This window comes from Tachysurus vachellii, chromosome 23, assembly GCF_030014155.1.
Source record: "Tachysurus vachellii isolate PV-2020 chromosome 23, HZAU_Pvac_v1, whole genome shotgun sequence".
Taxonomy (NCBI): domain Eukaryota; kingdom Metazoa; phylum Chordata; class Actinopteri; order Siluriformes; family Bagridae; genus Tachysurus; species Tachysurus vachellii.
Genome location: NC_083482.1, coordinates 2,826,553 through 2,843,989, shown reverse-complemented (window position 1 = coordinate 2,843,989; position 17,437 = coordinate 2,826,553). Strand labels below are relative to the sequence as shown.

Here is a 17,437-nt window from a genome sequence, read left to right as displayed (position 1 = left end):
TCACGAATGGTGATACGGCTACGTTCTTTTCGTCTGAACAGGCGCAAAGTCTTCAGGTGTCTGCGCAAAGTTGATCCACTAATAACAACACCATTTATATTACTTAAAGACAGCAGTATCTCCCAATGTCTCAAACACAAAGTAAAATAAAAACGGATTAAACTTGAAAGGCGGGACATGTTTACTTCCATGCAATCCACATTAAGTCGTTAATTCAGAAAAACAGAGTAGATTTTTTTTTACTCAAGTGAATGCAATACGCTTCCGTAGTATCCCGATGAATCAATCAAATGAATCACATAGGAGTGAATAATAAACGAATCACTCTTGTCGTTTGGATGGCAGGGTAAACTCAAATTCAAATCTTCTCAAAACAGTGCTCCACACCACGAACACACACAGCGGCCGACACTGAGCACCCACGAGCGTGCTTGCAGCTAGCATAAAGTTGCTGCCTCACTCCAGCAGCGGCTAAGCTTCTCAGGAACAAATCGACCCAAAACGCAGTCCTTAACTGTGAAGAACTTACAGTCCACAAAACAGTGCTGTCCTTTATCCGACTAAAGCTCCGATCTAAGTTAGTTCTCTTAAAGAAATTTTATAGAACAGATTCTCAGACGTGACACAACACTCACTTCTGCTAACCCTTTTTTTTCTGCTGCGCGCGCTCCCTTTTTTCACTCTCGCCACACGCATGAAAACCAGTCTGCTTGTCAAAATAAAAGTCTCTCAAAAATAATTACTATAAAAAATAGGTACCGTTACATTTACTCAAGTGGAAGAATGTAAGTAATAAACTTACACCTACTAGCACTATGCATTATATTGTGAAAAAGTAGATTATCTTATTATCAAAACCTTAAATTTTCTCTGGACTTAATGATAAATACATGTCTGACCTTTGGAACGAACCAAAAAAAATTATTAAGAAATCGCATTCATGATTTTACAGTGTGTAATGAGATGGTTTTTATTTCAGAATGTGGCTTCAGCAAAGAGAAGAACTGCAGAACTAAAGACTGATCACTAACAGCTGAGTTTATTTAGTGACTTTACATTCAGCATCATGATGTTTTAGTGTTAGATTTAAATCCAATTAACTCATTTCTGTCTTAATTAATCGTCATTCGTTTGTTATTCAGGCAGCTTCTTTTGTTTATCAGTTATCTTTTTGTACATTTAATATATTATACACACACATACATATATAACGTGTAGCCGCCTGCAGAAATCCTGCACATTTTCTACTATATCCTGATTTTTCTCATCGTCTCTTCACTCGCTTGATCTGTTAAAGCAAAGAATTCTGACCAAAGTCAAGATGGATTTTAATATGTCGGGTCTGTTTCTGTAAAATCTTTAAAATTTTCTATTTACGAGAATAAAATTGAGCTCATGACCATTTATGTTGTTGTTTTATTTATTTTATTATTTTATCTTTTTAGAGGTTTTTCAAACAGCAGTACAAACTTCTTTACATAATCTAGAGAACAATCCTGGTTATTCAAAAAATGTGAACAGAATTAAGTAGAAATACAAAATAAAACACAATTTATATCCATGAAATCATAAACAGTTTGTTCCATTTTTAATCACAACATAAGTAAGAATTTTAACATGTATACAGTAAACTGTATCAGTAGAGACTGAAACCCATTGAGTAGAAATCAATTCAATATAAAACAAGTATATTAAAGTTACACATCACCAGTAGCACAATATCATCTCATGATTATATTACACTTCAAATCTTATGTCACATACACAACCATACACGGTATGACGTAATGAAATGTTCTCCACAATCTGTCATAAATGTAAGAAAATAATAGAATAAAATATTTACAGTAAAAACAGTAATAGAAGGCTTGTTCATTAGGGATAGGGAAAGATATGTAGTATATTAAGATCTAAGTTAATCTTTTTTAAATTCATTTTAAACTTTAATTATATATATATATATATAATATGTATATATGCATTTATTTATTTATTCATTTATTTACATGGGGGCACGGTGGCTTAGTGGTTAAGTGGTTAGCACGTTCGCCTCACACCTCCAGGGTCGGGGTTCGATTCCCGCCTCCACCTTGTGTGTGTGGAGTTTGCATGTTCTCCCCGTGCCTCAGGGGTTTCCTCCGGGTACTCCGGTTTCCTTCCCCGGTCCAAAGACATGCGTGGTAGGTTGATTGGCATCTCTGGAAAATTGTCCGTAGTGATTTCGTGATTGCGTGAGTGAAGGCGTGTGTGCGTGCCCTGTGATGGGTTGGCACTCCGTCCAGGGTGTATCCTGCCTTGATGCCCAATGACACCTGAGGCTCCCCGTGACCCGAGGTAGTTTGGATAAGCGGTAGAAGATGAATGAATGAATGAATAAATTTATTTATATCTCTTTTTTTATTTTATATATATATATATATATTTCTCTCTCTCTTCTGTTTCCATACTTCTGTAAAGCTGCTTTGAGACAATGGGAAATTGTTAAAAGCGCTATACAAATAAATTGAATTGAATTTATTTTGAATTAACTGACTGAACCTCTGTCGAATATCCATCCCTAAACTGTCCTTAAATTTCACTTTTGTAACTGGAAAAATTCCAAGCAAAAAGAAATGTGTAGAGGTTAAAATCAATATGATTTAAGTGTAACTTTTGGAGTGTCCACTAGGGGGAGATCGAAGGTTGCAGGTTGTGGCTGCCGCAATTTGTGCTGTGCGTCACAGCTAATACAGACTGACGCAGAGACAACAGCACGAGTCCGTGTTCTCATTTATTAATGTCTATTTTCCCCCTTTATCAGAGGGTGTAACAAATGCACTTTTGAATCTGAATATAAATGGTATAATAACACAAGATTCACGTGATATTGTAGATTATTGTTCGACCTTTTATAGCAGTCTTTACAAATGGAGGTTTAATGAAAGGGATTCCTCTGTTTTTATAGAAAATCTATTGTGATAGTCCTACAGTGGTGTGAAAAAGTGTTGACCCCTTCCTGATTTTTTATTTTTACGTTTGTCACACTAATGTTTCAGGGGATGCCCGGGGAGCAGGGCGCCTCAGTCGTGGCCGGCCCGAGACTCGAACCCACAACCTTAGGCGCGGCGTCATAACCGGGCATCACATCATAAATGGCTGCCCACTGCTCCGGGTGTTTGTTCACGGTGTGTGTGTGTTCACTGCTGTGTGTGTGCACTTTCGATGGGTTAAACACAGAGAACAAATTCTGAGTATGGGTCACCGTACTTAGCCGTATGTCACTTAATATTAATAAAAAAAAAGAATAAAAAAAGATCATCAAACAAATTTAAATATTAGTCAAAGATAACACAAGTAAACATAACATGCAGTTTTTAAATGAAGATTTTTATCATTAAGGGAAAACAAAACCAAACCCACATGGCCCTGTGTGAAAAGTGTTTGCCCCCACTGTTAAAACATAACTGTGTTTATCACACCTGAGTTCAATTTCTCTAGTCACACCCAAGAAATCAATTCACAATCAAGAAATCACTTAAATAAGACCTGACTGACAAAGTGAAGTAGACCAAAAGAGCCTCAGAAGCTACACATCATGCCGAGATCCACAGAAATTCAGGAACAAATGAGAAAGTAATTGCGATCTATCAGTCTGGAAAAGGTTATAAAGCCATTTCTAAAGCATTGGGACTCCAGCGAGCCACAGTGAGAGCCATAATCCACAAATGGCGAAAACATGGAACAGTGGTGAACCTTCCCAGGAGTGGCCGGCCGACAAAAATTACCCCAAGAGCGCAGCGACACCTCATCCAAGATGTCACAAAAGACAAAAGTCAGAACATCCAAAGAACTGCAGGCCTCACTTGCCTCAGTTAAAGTCAGTGTTCATGACTCCACCATAAGAAAGAGACTGGGAAAAAATGGCCTGCATGTGTTCATGACCTCAAGCTGAAGCGAACTTGGGTTCTGCAGCAGGACAATGATCCAAAACACACCAGCAAGTCCACCTCTGAATGGCTGAAGAAAAACAAAATGAAGACTTTGGAGTGGCCGAGTCAAAGTCCTGACCTGAATCCTATTGAGATGCTGTGGTATGACCTTGAAAATGTTGTTCATGGTTTGTTAATGATAAACGTTTTAACCATGAAGGACATGTGTGTGTGTATATATATGTGTATATACGTATATATATATAATAAACCAAATAATTTTCAAGTATCATCTATAAGTATTATCCTTGCAATTATTATCTTGTAAATAGACTTAAAGCCAACAGCATTGTGAATGACCCCACACACCCCTCACACACCCCCTTCACCCTCCTGCCATCTGGGAAAAGGTACCGTAGCATGCGGTCCTCACAACCAGACAGTTTCTTCCCTCAAGCCATCAGGCTTCTCTACACCCTGTAACTGAACTTATACTGAATGAACACACACACACACACACACACACACACACACACACACACACACACACACACACACACACACACACACACGTATCGATTTGTGGTTTTAAAACGTTCTCATGATGTTTTTTTTTTTTTATAACTATATGGTTTACAAAGTCTGCTCTCTCACAGACAGCTTCAGTAAACACAACGACGTCATCAGAGCTGTGACTGAACACGACTCAGTTGACGTCATCAGGAGCTTCCTGAAGCGCGGCCACCGATTGGTCCGTCTAGCGCGCGACCTCTCACTAAACCGGAGCTTCCTGTTTCAGCTTGTGTTTATATCCAGACATGAGTAAAGATGGCGGCACGGTCCGACTTTCCAAGTGTTTACCTTGTATGTGTCTTTAAACGGAGTGTAGCAATGGTCCCAGAACCTTTTGCCCCTGGTGGTGCAGGTGACGTGCTGGAGGAAGTTGAGCAGCGCGTGTTTGATGTTGACGCCGTTAAAGTCCCCCTCCACTACGAGAGCAGTGTCCTGGTGACTGGTCTGGTGTAGAGTGACAACCTCATGTAGTTCACACAAGGCAGTGTCCGTGTCTTCCTGGGGTGGAATTTAAACACCACTGACTATGACCGAGGTCAATAACCGAGGACGAAAGAAGGGTTTGACGGTCAGGAGCTCCAGGTTGTGTGTGGAGGAGCGCGTGAGAGGAAAAATACTCGCGTTGTCTCATCGGCTGCTGTTTACAATCAGACACACCGTCCAAACCGAGAAGATGGCGTGGTCCGGTACCGCTGGATACAGCCGTGTCGCGGTAAAGCAGAGGCGGTTGCAGTCCCGAATGTCCCTCTGGAACTTAACCCTGGCCCTGAGGTCGTCGAGCTTGTTTTCCAGAGACTGGACGTCGGCTAGCAGGATGCTAAGCGGGTGAACACGGTGTGTGCGCGAGCCCTCAGCCTGTAGTCGGTGTTAAAACGGCGGTAGGTGAGTGCAGTGTAAACCAATAGAAGTCAAAGAGTTTCTGTACAAAATGACTGGTAGCCGTGCTACAAAGAAAAGGAGGTTAAAATAAGGGAAACTCTTGTGATAAAGTAGTTTAATGAATAATGTATAATGTCTGTAGGTTTATTATTCGTACTACTTCATTTAAGTAAAATTAATTTTAACTAAATTACATTAAAAATGTCATTTAAAGTAAACAAACTAAGTTGTGTTGGTGTTCGCGACCGTGTTGTTTGAGGGTTTGGTATTAGGATTGACCTTTTCCATAAGGAACAATAAGGGACACTTTATGGTAGATTATTTACACTCTTGTTCACTGCAAATGTATTTAAACCCTCGTATGTTTGTGTTCCTGATGAACTAGACGTTTATCACCAGTTGTTATCAAGCCGTTCGGTTAAACCAGCCGCTCTTTCTGAAAGCACGGTTAATCTGGACCCACGTATATTGTAGAGGCGCGGCTTTTAGATACTTAGCGGTAATAGCGCTGAAAGGAAAGCGAGCTTTCTCGAGCTCCTACAGCACAGAACAATAACTTAATATAAAACTATCACTTTAATAAATGTGTAACAAAACCAATACACAACTATTCAAAGTATAGATAACAATTAAAGAGTATTAAAGCTGAAGGTTTTATAACCATTTACATTGTAATGATGGGAAAAACTCCAGAAAAACAGATAAATTAATGTTACTGTAGAATTAGGAAGATATTTTTCTACAAAGTCACTATAATTCAGCCTGAAGCAGTATTTAATCCATTATAAAATAAAAAGTTAAATTGTTATCAGATCAAACCAACTCAGATCACTTCATAATGACCTGCTTTATGTTCTCAATAAAGATCAAACAATTTTACTGTGGATTAGTGCTATTACCGCTAAGTCTCTAAAAGCCGCGCCTTTATAATGTACGTGTAGCGAGATGAACCGTGCTTTCAGAAAGATCGTCTGGTTTAAACGCAGTGTTTCTTTGTGTGTTGCTATCCTCGTTTTTTATAATGTTTCTGTTTCCTTTACTTCCTCTTTCCTTGCCCAGATTGTTTTTCGTCTCACTTATCAAGTTTGCCGATGACACGACCGTGGTGGGTCTCATCAGCAAGAACGATGAGTCAGCATACAGAGAGGTGGTGCAACAGCTAACTGCCTGGTGTAGAGCCAACAACCTTTCTCTGAATGTTGATAAAACTAGAGATGGTTGTTGACTTCAGGAGAGCACAGAGCGACCACTCTCCACTGAACATCGACGGATCATCTATAGAGATCGTCCGGAGGACCAAATTTCTTGGTGTTCATCTAGCGGAGAACTTCACCTGGTCACTCAACACCAGCTCCATCACCAAGAAAACACAGAAGCGTCTCTACTTCTTACCAAGTCTGAGAAAGGCACATCTCCCTCCCCCCATCCTGACTACTTTTTACAGAGGGACCATTGAGAGCATTTTGAGCAGCTGCATCACTGTCTGGTTTGGGAACTGCACCATCTCAGATTGCAAGACCCTGCAGCGGATAGTGAGGACAGCTGAGAAGAATATAGGAGTCTCTTTTCCCTCTATCATGGACATTTACACCACACGCTGCTTCCGCAAAGCCAACAGCATTGTGGATGACACCACACACCCCTCACACACACTCTTCACCCTCCTGCCGTCTGGAAAAAGGAACCGAAGCATTCACGCCCTCACGACCCAACAGTGTTACAGTTTCTTTCTACAAGCCATCAGACTCCTTAATAACTGAACTGAACTCTACTGAGCACAACACACACGCACATCAACTGCACAGACCTACACCATATACACACTTCCAATATACATCCATCATCCTGTTTACATGCTGTTTTTGCACACTTTTTGCTCTTTGCACATGCTGTCTCACATTTCAGTCATTTGCTGTTTTGTACAATCCTTTACTATATCTTTTGTGTATTGTCTTTTTTTGTATTGTCTTGTAATATTTGTCCTGCACTGTCTTGTTTGTCTTTTGTCCTGCACTGTTTGCACCAGGTTTCACAGTTGCACTTTATGTGGCTAGGACTTACTTACTAAGTCTTTAGCTCTGTCTTTGTTTTTATGTAGCACCATGATCCTGGAGAAACGTTGTCTCATTTCACTGTGTACTGCAACAGCTATACAGTACTGTGCAAAAGTTTTAGGCAGGTATGAAAAAATGCTGTAAACAAAGAATGCTTTCAAAAATGGAAGTGTTAAACATTTATTTTCATAAATGAACAAAATGCAGTGAATGAACAAAAGAGAAATCTAAATCTAATCAATATTTGGTGTGACCACACTTTGCCTTCAAAACAGCAGCAATTCTTCTCTGTACACTTGCACACAGTTTTTGAAGGAACTCGGCTGGTAGGTTGTTCCAACATCTTGGAGAACTAACCACAGATCTTCTGTGGATGTCGGCTTTCTCACATCCTTCTGTCTCTTCATGTAATCCCAGACACACTCGATGATGTTGAGATCAGGGCTCTGTGGGGGCCGTGCCATCACTTCATGCTGGTTTGAAGGCAAAAAACCCACCAAATATTGATTTGATTTAGATTTTTCTTTTGTTTACTCACTTTGCATTTTGTAAATTGACAGAAATAAACACTCATTATTTATATTTCTGACAGCATTCTTTGTTTACAGCATTTTTTCACACCTGCCTAAAACTTTTGCACAGTACTGTATATGGTTGAAATGACAATAAAAGCTTCTTGACTTGAATTGAGTAAATAATTTGATGCCTTTTTATGATTATTAATGAAACTGTAATTATTCAATCAGATGTAGAAAAAGAACAGTGTGAAATCCCTCAGTAACTTTTACCTCAGACTTCCCCTGAGGAGGATATGTGAGGATTTAGTTTTTACCTACATTTAATCACCTCCTGTGTGCTCTGAGGTAAAGTGTACAGTTTGAGTTCTATTCAGTGATGACGCTGACGTACAAACTCACACAACACGTATCCCACCATTCTCTGCCCCATAACACTCACCATTCACCATTGTGTTATTGTCAACACTAAGAAGACTTGGTGTGTATGAAACAATGTGTAGGAGAAATATGGGACAAACCGTCTCCCTTATTGTCTCAACAAGGGAAGGGAAGGATGGATCTGTGGTGTTGCTAGCAGGTTGCTATGCTATCCAGGTGTTTGCTGTGGTGTTGCTAGGGGGTTGCTATGGTAATCCCTGTGTTTTGCTAGCATGTGGCTGGTTGGTTGCTAAATTTCAATTGCTTTTTATGGTGTTGCTTGTTGCTATGCTAACGTAGTTAGTTGCTAGTGTGTTGTAGGTGGTTCCCATTATATTCCAACCGTAATTCCGATCTTTCCCAAAAGCACATGTTCACTATTCCTGTAATTCCTGAATAGTTTCCTGGATCTAAGAAGAAGAACAGTATGGCGTCTCTGTCGATAATAAATACTTAAGTTATAGAGATGTGTTTTTTTAGCACAAAATAAAGAGCACCAGTGTAAGAAAGACACGTTCATTACACTTGTATGTCTGTTCTGATATACAGTAAAGGAAGAGACTAATCTAAATTAGAGAGGTGTGATGACACAATGCGCTTCTCAACTTCCGTGTCTTTACTTCTGTAGTCATAAAGAAGCTCATAACTGCTTACGAGTGCAGTACGAGTGAAAGAGGAACAGGCTGATTAAGACCGTTAATATTCACTAGAAGAGTAAGAGATTTATTTTATATTTATAAGGATAATTTTGGTGTAAATTCTACACGTGGTGGATCTTCGAGTGTCGTCTGTCTGAAGGCTGATGTCACCATGTTTTATAGAATGTTGAGAAATATTACAGTAACAACAATCCTCATGTTACTGACAGGTAAACTTTTCATATATTTCAGCTCTCTACTGTTTTACTGTGCTGTTGTGTCTCTACTGCAACAGTTCAGAAAAATCTCTCCACATGTCTGTGTGTTTGGAAGTGTTTTATAAATCTGACACGATTTGGGTGCAGACAAGAAAATTTGTAGGATGTTGGAGAGTAAAAGACAAGAGTTATGGAGCAAGAAAGAACATTAATTATTACAAATTCTTTTGAAACATAAAAGGATTATTGAATAATTATTCTTTTAAAATAATCAAATATTACATTGTTATTAATATGATAAATTATATATTAATGTCCTGCAGCTTTCTTTTTCTAAAAATACTAAAGTAAATTCTGAAAACCAGAATGAAGTTCATGGGCGTTTTCACACCAATGTTTATTTTTTTGTCGTTTTCACACGTCCTCATCTCGCTGTGTGTGACTGAGAACAGCAACAGCAGCAGTTAACACTGTGTTTACTGTCTTGCTGGTCAGTGCAAGAGTTATTACTTTATGTTCTTAACTTATTTTACTTTGTGCTTCTGGTGTCTGTGTGTCTGTGCGTGTATGTGTGTGTGTGTGTGTGTGTGTGTGCGTGCATGTGTGTGTCTCTGCGTGCTTCTGTCTGTGTGTGCGTGTGTCTGTGTGTGTGTGTGTGTGTGTGCGTGTGTCTGTGTGTGCGTGTGTATGTCTTTGTGTGCGTGCGTGTGTCTTTGTATGTGCGTGTGTGTGTGTGTTTATATGTGCGTGTGTCTGTGCGTGCTTTTGTGTCTGTGTGTGTCTGTGCGTGCGTGTTTCTGTGCGTGCGTGTCTGTCTGTGCATGTGTGTGTCTGTGTGTGTGTGTGTCTGTGTCTGTTCGTGCGTGTGTGCGTCTGTTTGTGCTGTGTGTGCGTCTGTGTGTGTGTCTGTCTGTGTGTGTCTGTGTATGTGTGCGTGTGTGTTCCAGGAGTTCAGGCTCAGCACAGTGTAACTTTCTCCTCTCAGAGTCTCTGTGTTGTTATTGGATCTACAGTAAAAATCCCCTGTACATTTACACCTGATCACTCCAGAGTCACAGAGAGACAGTGGTATCGAGTCCAGAGCTCTGAAGGAGAACCACAAGACCTGAGAAAAGATCCAGAATATTCAGGACGTGTGTCTGTAAACACCTGGGGGTCTGACTGTAGTCTGACAGTGAGTAATGTGAGAGTGAGTGACTCTGGAGTTTATAACTTTAGATTTAAAACACAGAGCAGTGACTGGATATCAGCTTCATCTGGAGTTCAACTGAATGTTACAGGTAACACACACACACACACACACACACACACTTTATTGTGTAATATGTAGTATGTATTTACAGTGATTTGGTCCATAATTGTGTGTAGACTTGCAGGTGAAGGTGGATCCTAACACTGTAGGACAGAGAGAAGTGAAAGTGACCTGTAGCTCCACCTGCAGACTCGACACACGCCTTTCCACGTGGTACAGGAATGAACATCATATCAAATACTCAGATAACGCCTCCACTGTACTTTACTCCACCAGTCAATATGATGAAGGCAGCTACTCCTGTCAGGTGTATGGGAGTGAACACCGCTCTCCTCCAGTGTGTAAGTGTCAGAGTAAATCTGTCCTTCAGCATCCAACTGAAACCAGTAGCTCATATTACTGTCATTAAAACATCATCATTTGTTCATAGCATTGTTTCTGATAAAGGGGACTTAATTTTATTATTTTTTAATGTTTAATAATCAGTGATGTGATGGTGTGTATCATTTAGGACTTTAGTTAATGAGATAACAAATAATTAAATAATATTTCAGTTAATAATGATGGGGAATTTGCACTTGAACTGCCCTCATTCTCCACCAGTACATGTGATGGGAAACTGTCTGATCGGCTCAGAGCGAGAAATATTACAAACTTAACACTTCCACAGCTGATTCACTATTCATACAGCGATAAGATGAATGTAGTTTATTTATTAATTCTGCATGTGATGTTGCCTCCGTGGTCACCGGTGATAAAATCCTACATGTAGTGAAAACACTGTGTTAATAGTACAGTAACAGGATCGACAGCTTAACACAGTAAATTCATGAAACACAAGACACTTTCATTTAAACACTGATGAGACTTTATTACACTATTCTAATACACAGAACTAAACTAACACATAAACACACACAAAGGTCAACACAGAAGGATTTAGAACAGAGATGGGAATGAAATAAATGTTAGAAATGAATTCACGTTTCTAGTAACGTATGTTAGATCTCACACCATGAACTGAACAAACCATCATATCAGTTTAAGCTTCTTTTAGTTCTTTAGTAGGGCTTTAAACCTTGTGTTTAAGAGCACCAGTTCACAGAGAATCTAGAGGTCCTGTACTTGTGTTTGTGTGGTGTGTTTGGACGAGGAAATCCCTCATTAGTTCCTTTGACTGGTGGATTTTCAGACGATTTTATTCGTCGGTGGTCTGGACGACTTTTCAGTAGCGTTTCAGGAGACCAGTCAGGAGGTGAATGAAGTGAAAGTGCTTGAAGAATGATGATGTGGTTCTTGGCAGTGCAAAAGCCTGGAGTCTGAGTCTTTGTGTGAACTTGTGTTGATGTGGAGTCTTGATCTCAGAGTCTGCGTGATCTTCTTTCTGATCTTTTTTCTACATTCAAATGGGTAAATCAGAGAGTCATATCACACTCATTTAACTCATTTAACTGAGACTTAAATGCACTTTAAAATGCACTTGAAGGGCCAGAACAAATGACCTTGCAGGCTTCCAATTGAACATCTGCCTTTAGACTGTAGAGAGTTCTGATGTGTTTGTTTAAACAGGAGTTCTGTGGATTGTATGAATAGTGGTGAGAGCATGGGGAACTTTGTGTGCCTGTGGGAACGAACAAAGGGTGAGGAGTCTTGGGTTCTATCTCTTGGGTTCTATCTGTTCTTGACCAGTGACATGAATCAGTAGGTTTGTTAAAGATTTCCTTGTGCTGAGAGGGTCTTCCCTTGGTCAGAGTTGCTCTCACACTCTCCTAGTTGTTCACAGGACAGCTGAAGTTAGATGACCACAAACCAGCAGTAATTAACTGGTTCCACAGTGTCAGTGAGTGACAGTTTGTGGTTTTATGGCTCCTATGACCATATAATCAGGATTCCTGATTCTTTGTCCCTGGAACAGTGTTCTTTATTCTGATGGTGCTCTCAGAATCCTACAATAAATCATTGGTGCTGTTCAACTGTAGTTTAAACACATCGCTTCATTTCACAATTCTGTCTCACAGTATTTACTTCATTTTCATTGACACACAGAATAAACTAAATGTTTATAAAGATATAAAATTTGCAGTTCTGACTTCTTCCTTCCTGTGTGTACGTCTCTGTGTGTTTCAGGTGTACTGGGTAAACAGTGTTGGGGTGTGACTTACACTGCTGAACATGTGTGTGCTCTGAAAAACACATCAGTTGATCTTTCCTGCTCTTATAAATATCCTGCAGGTCACACAGTGATAAAATCAGTGTGGTTCATTAAAGAGCAGGTTAATGTTGGGCCTGAGGATGTGAGAGAGGATGAAGAGTATCAGGGCCGAGTGCAGTACACACAGAGCTCCCAGAATGACTGTAGTCTGAGAATCACTAACCTGAGAGAGAGAGACGCTCAAACATACAGGTTCAGATTCTACACTGATGATCCTAAAGGAAAATACACCGGAGAACCTGGAGTCTCTCTGTCTGTCACAGGTAATGTCACACTATTATACATTTATTTATCTACATTTTTACAGATAAAAGTAATTACAATCTAATTTAATATTTGCAGATCTGAAGGTTACAGTATCAGACTGGTACAAGAAGAAGAAGCTGAGCTGCATCACCACCTGCACTCTGTCTAACAAACCCACTTACATCTGGTACAAGAACGGACAGCGTGTTACTGACCAGGACAGAAATGAACTGAATGTCAGCAGTGAGGATGCAGGCAGCTTCTCCTGTGCTGTAAGAGGACATGAGGAACTTCGCTCTCCTGCTGTCTGTAAGAACTCACTTTAAACTTCACTCACTCTGTCATTGTATGTAAAGAGCAACACATCAAATAATAGTTTTAAGTTTTAGAGTAAATTTTAAATCTTAATGTTATGTACACATTAAACATATAGTAACTCTTCTTAAAAGTGACATCAATCTTAAAACTAACTTTAAATGGTAACTATAAATGTTAAATCTAAATAGAAATCATAACCGTAATTGTTCGTATGCTAATTGCTCTTTCTCAGAGTGTGTATCATGATAAAACACAATGCATGTAGGGTTGCCAGGTTTACACTTTACTCTGCTAGATTTTGGAACAAATTTGAGGATGTGAAAAGCAGGTGTGCTCATGGCATTTTGGCCTGATTCAACAACATGCTCCAATTCACAAAAACCTTTTTTTTAAGTGTCTTTTTCTTTTATTCTGATCTCAAGAAAATTATGTTTCTAAACAGAGTAAAAGATCCAAACTTATTTTTTATTATTTACACTTGGCTCAAACCTAATAGATGGCAATAAACTCACATATAAATTATTTTTTAAGTCTATTGTATTTTGTGTGTTTCAGGCAATTTAGATGAGAAGAGCTGCTGGAGTGTGATTTACTCCACCCAGACTATCTGTTCTCTGATTGGCTCATCAGTGGACATACACAGTTATTACATCTTCCCTAATAAATACAAGGTCACAGAAATGATGTGGTTCATTAAAGACCTGGAGGATGTGAGAGAGGATGAAGAGTATCAGGGCCGAGTGCAGTACACACAGAGCTCCCAGAATGACTGTAGTCTGAGAATCACTAACCTGAGAGAGAGAGACGCTCAAACATACAGGTTCAGATTCTACACTGATGATCCTACAGTAAAATACACCGGAGAACCTGGAGTCTCTCTGTCTGTCACAGGTAATGTCACACTATTATACATTTATTTATCTATAGTTTTACAGATAAAAGTAATTACAATCTAATTTAATATTTGCAGATCTGAAGGTTACAGTATCAGACTCGGGTAGCGGACAAATCGATCTGAGCTGCATCACCACCTGCAGTCTGTCTAACAAACCCACTTACATCTGGTACAAGAACGGACAGCGTGTGTCTGAGTGTAAATCTGCCTCCTGCTCTGTAGCTGCAGTCGGTGGTGCGGTCAGTTACAGCTGTGCTGTTGAAGGCCATGACAGTCTCCTCTCTCCTCCAGTGTGTGAGTGTGGATTTTACTCTCCTCATTCAGAGTCCATCTACATCTCTATCAAACACTGATCCTGAACACACAGCAGCTGATTCAGGTGTTTTATTTCTGTTCAGATTCCCCTAAAAACACCACAGCAGTGGTTCTTTCCTCTGGAGTGACAGTTGAGGGGGATTCAGTGACTCTGAGCTGTAGCAGTGATGCAAACCCTCCTGTTCTCACCTACTCCTGGTTTAAACAGAGTTCAGCTGCAGACACACTGCTGATAACAGGCCAGAATTACAGCATCAGTAACATCAGCTCCCAGCACAGAGGACTGTACTACTGCACTGCTCACAACCAGCTGGGACACCACAACTCTACACCAACACACCTGGATGTGTTCAGTAAGTGCAGCATAAAACCTACTCAACCAGAGTTAATGTATCCAATTACTGTATAGGGATTTACACACTTTTTTACATCGCTCTGGATAAGGGCATTTTCCAAATGATGTAAATGTAAAACATTTGTGTAGCTGTATAAAGTATAAATTTTATTTATGTTTTTTTTTATTAAGGGCCTAAGAACAATGTGTTAACATTCACCATGTTGGGACTGTTTGTCTTCTTGGCATTAACACTCATCCCAGGAGCTCTGTGGATATGGTATGTAAAACGTGAACATACTGAATGTTTTTGAAACATAATTTACATTTAAATTATTATGTACAATTGGCTTGAACACATGCTTGTCGTTTCTCAGGAAGAGGAAGCGGAGCTCAGCTAATGGCCACAGCAGCACTGGTGAGAGTGGACAGGTGAGTGCGGTTGAAAGGAGGAGGGACTGTTTGATCATGTGACATGTTCAGAATTAAACTTAATACTGTGTTTGTTTTCAGCCTCAGTCTGCATCAGTGTATGAAAATATCTCAGCCTCAAACCGTAGCAGAAGAGTCTCAGACGAACAGGATGACGTTCACTACGCCAGTGTTGTTATTAAAAGCTCCCACACACAGGAAGGGTCTCTGTCCCCGAGACTTCCTGCACACAGCACAGAGGAAGAGGATGTTCAGTACGCTGAAGTGAACGTTAGCAGGAGAACTGCTACTATCCAGTGAGCAAATCATTATCATTATAACAACAGTAACTGTGCTGCTCAGTCAACATCATTAAGTCCATTTAGTGACTGATTATAAATTTAATACTATACCTTATTTGTAAATGACCTCCTTTTGTTCTACAGGCTTGTGGCAGATGAAGAGGATGATGATACGTCTCAGATCTACAGCAAGGTCCAGAAAATCCCCAGACAAAGCAAAAGTTGAGAGAGATGTGATCATACTGTTCTGTATCTAAACTGATTAAGAGAAGAGGGGCAGCTTTGGCATTTCATCAGTAGCAGTATTGATGCTATAGTAGTGTATTGTAGTGCTTGTATACTGTTTTACCTTAAAAAATTGTGTATGCGGGTTGAGAAAGAATTTTTTTTTTGTCTACGCTTTTCCTTATATTTGTCCCATCATATTTTAATGCTAAAGAATTTGGTGTTTTCTGTTTGTAGTTCTTTATATACTCTTTCTTTATCTGTTTTTTTGTGATAAATATAAGACTTTTATTTTGTTGAGACTTTATTTATCATTTAGATGACTCTTAATTTCACCAGTGGTTTTAAAGGCTGTCGTGTCACTAATGAAGGCACTTAAACACACACAACACTGTGTGTGGGCATGTATACTGTCCAGTTATATTCCATATAGATTATTATTAGGGTCATTATTAAGGGTTTGTTTATGGTTTGATGACTTATCCCAGTACACTGCTTTCTCGATTCTGATTGGTCAGAAGGTGCTGATTCTATAGTTTCTGCTGTAGCTCATTTTGTTCTATTTGTTCTATTGTGTTATCGTTTCTGTATTTTAAAAAACTGTCAGAATAGAATGAATAATTAGAATCACTAGTGCCCTCTATTGGTCCAAAGCTTGAAGTGCCACTAGCCAAATAGTCTATTTCTTTAACTTTATTCATTTCCATTTAACTGAGTTTTAGTCCTTCACATATGATGTCTATGACACAAGGGCTTTTATTTTCCACTTATCTCTATGCACTGTATCTGTAGAACAAGAACTTAAACCAAGATAGAGGAAAAACAGAAAAGCTTTTTACTTCACATTCATTTGTAATCCAATGACAGCTGATTAACTCCCTCAATAAACATTTAAATTTAATGAAACTCTTTGTGAACTCATCTGTCCATTTTTATTTTTTGTACATAATATTGGCTGTAAATAGCTGTCGCATGTCGCTACATTTTTCAGTAGATGACAGTCAGGTCAGACACCTGAGGAGCGCCGCTGCCATCTGTATGCAGTTAAAGAACTCTTCTGAGGAACAGGGATCTGTGGTGCTGGGGCTACGGTTCCCACCTTGCTTTATTTTCTCTGTCGCTCTAATGTCTCACCATGCTGTTCTCCACAGGGAGAACATCTTGTGCTCACCAGAGCAGGAACATACAACATGTCAGTTAGTATACAAGGGAGTACGTATCGGCCTTGGTGTAACCAGCGCCTGATATTTGGGGTGTATCCAGACCACCTGCCACCAAAGATTCAATGTGGGGAATTGGAAAATGCAAAGTTGGTGATGGTGAAGTTTGTGCACAAGGCTGTTCACAAATATCCACATGTGTCAGACAGGATTAAATTCTGAGGGGGAAAAAGCATAGAGGTAGTGTTGTGTCCTTGCTTCACAAATCCACTCATTCTTAGGATGACTGTGAGGACTCAGCCCGGACTTTTGGCCATGTGCCTTTGTTTATGTTCCTCGTCACGTGTCTGCCCCGCCTTCGTCTGCTCCTCCCGTCTCCACACACCTGTTTCCCGTTGTCATTATCATGTCTATTTAATCGTGCCACGTTGCCGATCGTCATCGTGTGAACCGTCATTGTCATGTTCGTGTAACGCCTTTATTTCGTTTAGTTTTCGTCTGTGTTCCTCTTGCATGTCTTATTATTTATTAAACCCCACTCAGTTGAAGCTATCCTGCATAC

The 17,437-nt window shown here is 39.7% G+C and overlaps 1 protein-coding gene across 2 annotated transcripts in view; it reads left to right on the top strand.

Moving 5' to 3' along the window:
- LOC132839002 (B-cell receptor CD22-like) overlaps nucleotides 1-16,621 on the top strand; it is a 29,551-nt gene extending 12,930 nt beyond the window's left edge. Inside the window, exons 1-13 of one of the 2 annotated variants that reach the window (XM_060859726.1) lie at nucleotides 8,549-8,850; nucleotides 8,978-9,217; nucleotides 10,153-10,485; nucleotides 10,574-10,798; nucleotides 12,585-12,932; nucleotides 13,012-13,224; nucleotides 13,789-14,124; nucleotides 14,204-14,422; nucleotides 14,527-14,796; nucleotides 14,970-15,057; nucleotides 15,155-15,209; nucleotides 15,291-15,505; nucleotides 15,635-16,621. In XM_060859726.1, the coding sequence (XP_060715709.1) occupies nucleotides 9,160-9,217; nucleotides 10,153-10,485; nucleotides 10,574-10,798; nucleotides 12,585-12,932; nucleotides 13,012-13,224; nucleotides 13,789-14,124; nucleotides 14,204-14,422; nucleotides 14,527-14,796; nucleotides 14,970-15,057; nucleotides 15,155-15,209; nucleotides 15,291-15,505; nucleotides 15,635-15,716 (2,442 nt within the window). In that variant the 5' untranslated portion in view covers nucleotides 8,549-8,850; nucleotides 8,978-9,159 and the 3' untranslated portion in view covers nucleotides 15,717-16,621. Of the gene's footprint in view, nucleotides 1-8,548; nucleotides 8,851-8,977; nucleotides 9,218-10,152; nucleotides 10,486-10,573; nucleotides 10,799-12,584; nucleotides 12,933-13,011; nucleotides 13,225-13,788; nucleotides 14,125-14,203; nucleotides 14,423-14,526; nucleotides 14,797-14,969; nucleotides 15,058-15,154; nucleotides 15,210-15,290; nucleotides 15,506-15,634 lie in introns of those variants that run through there. The other variant, XM_060859727.1, reaches the window with a different exon arrangement.
- The last annotated feature ends 816 nt before the right edge of the window (nucleotides 16,622-17,437 follow it).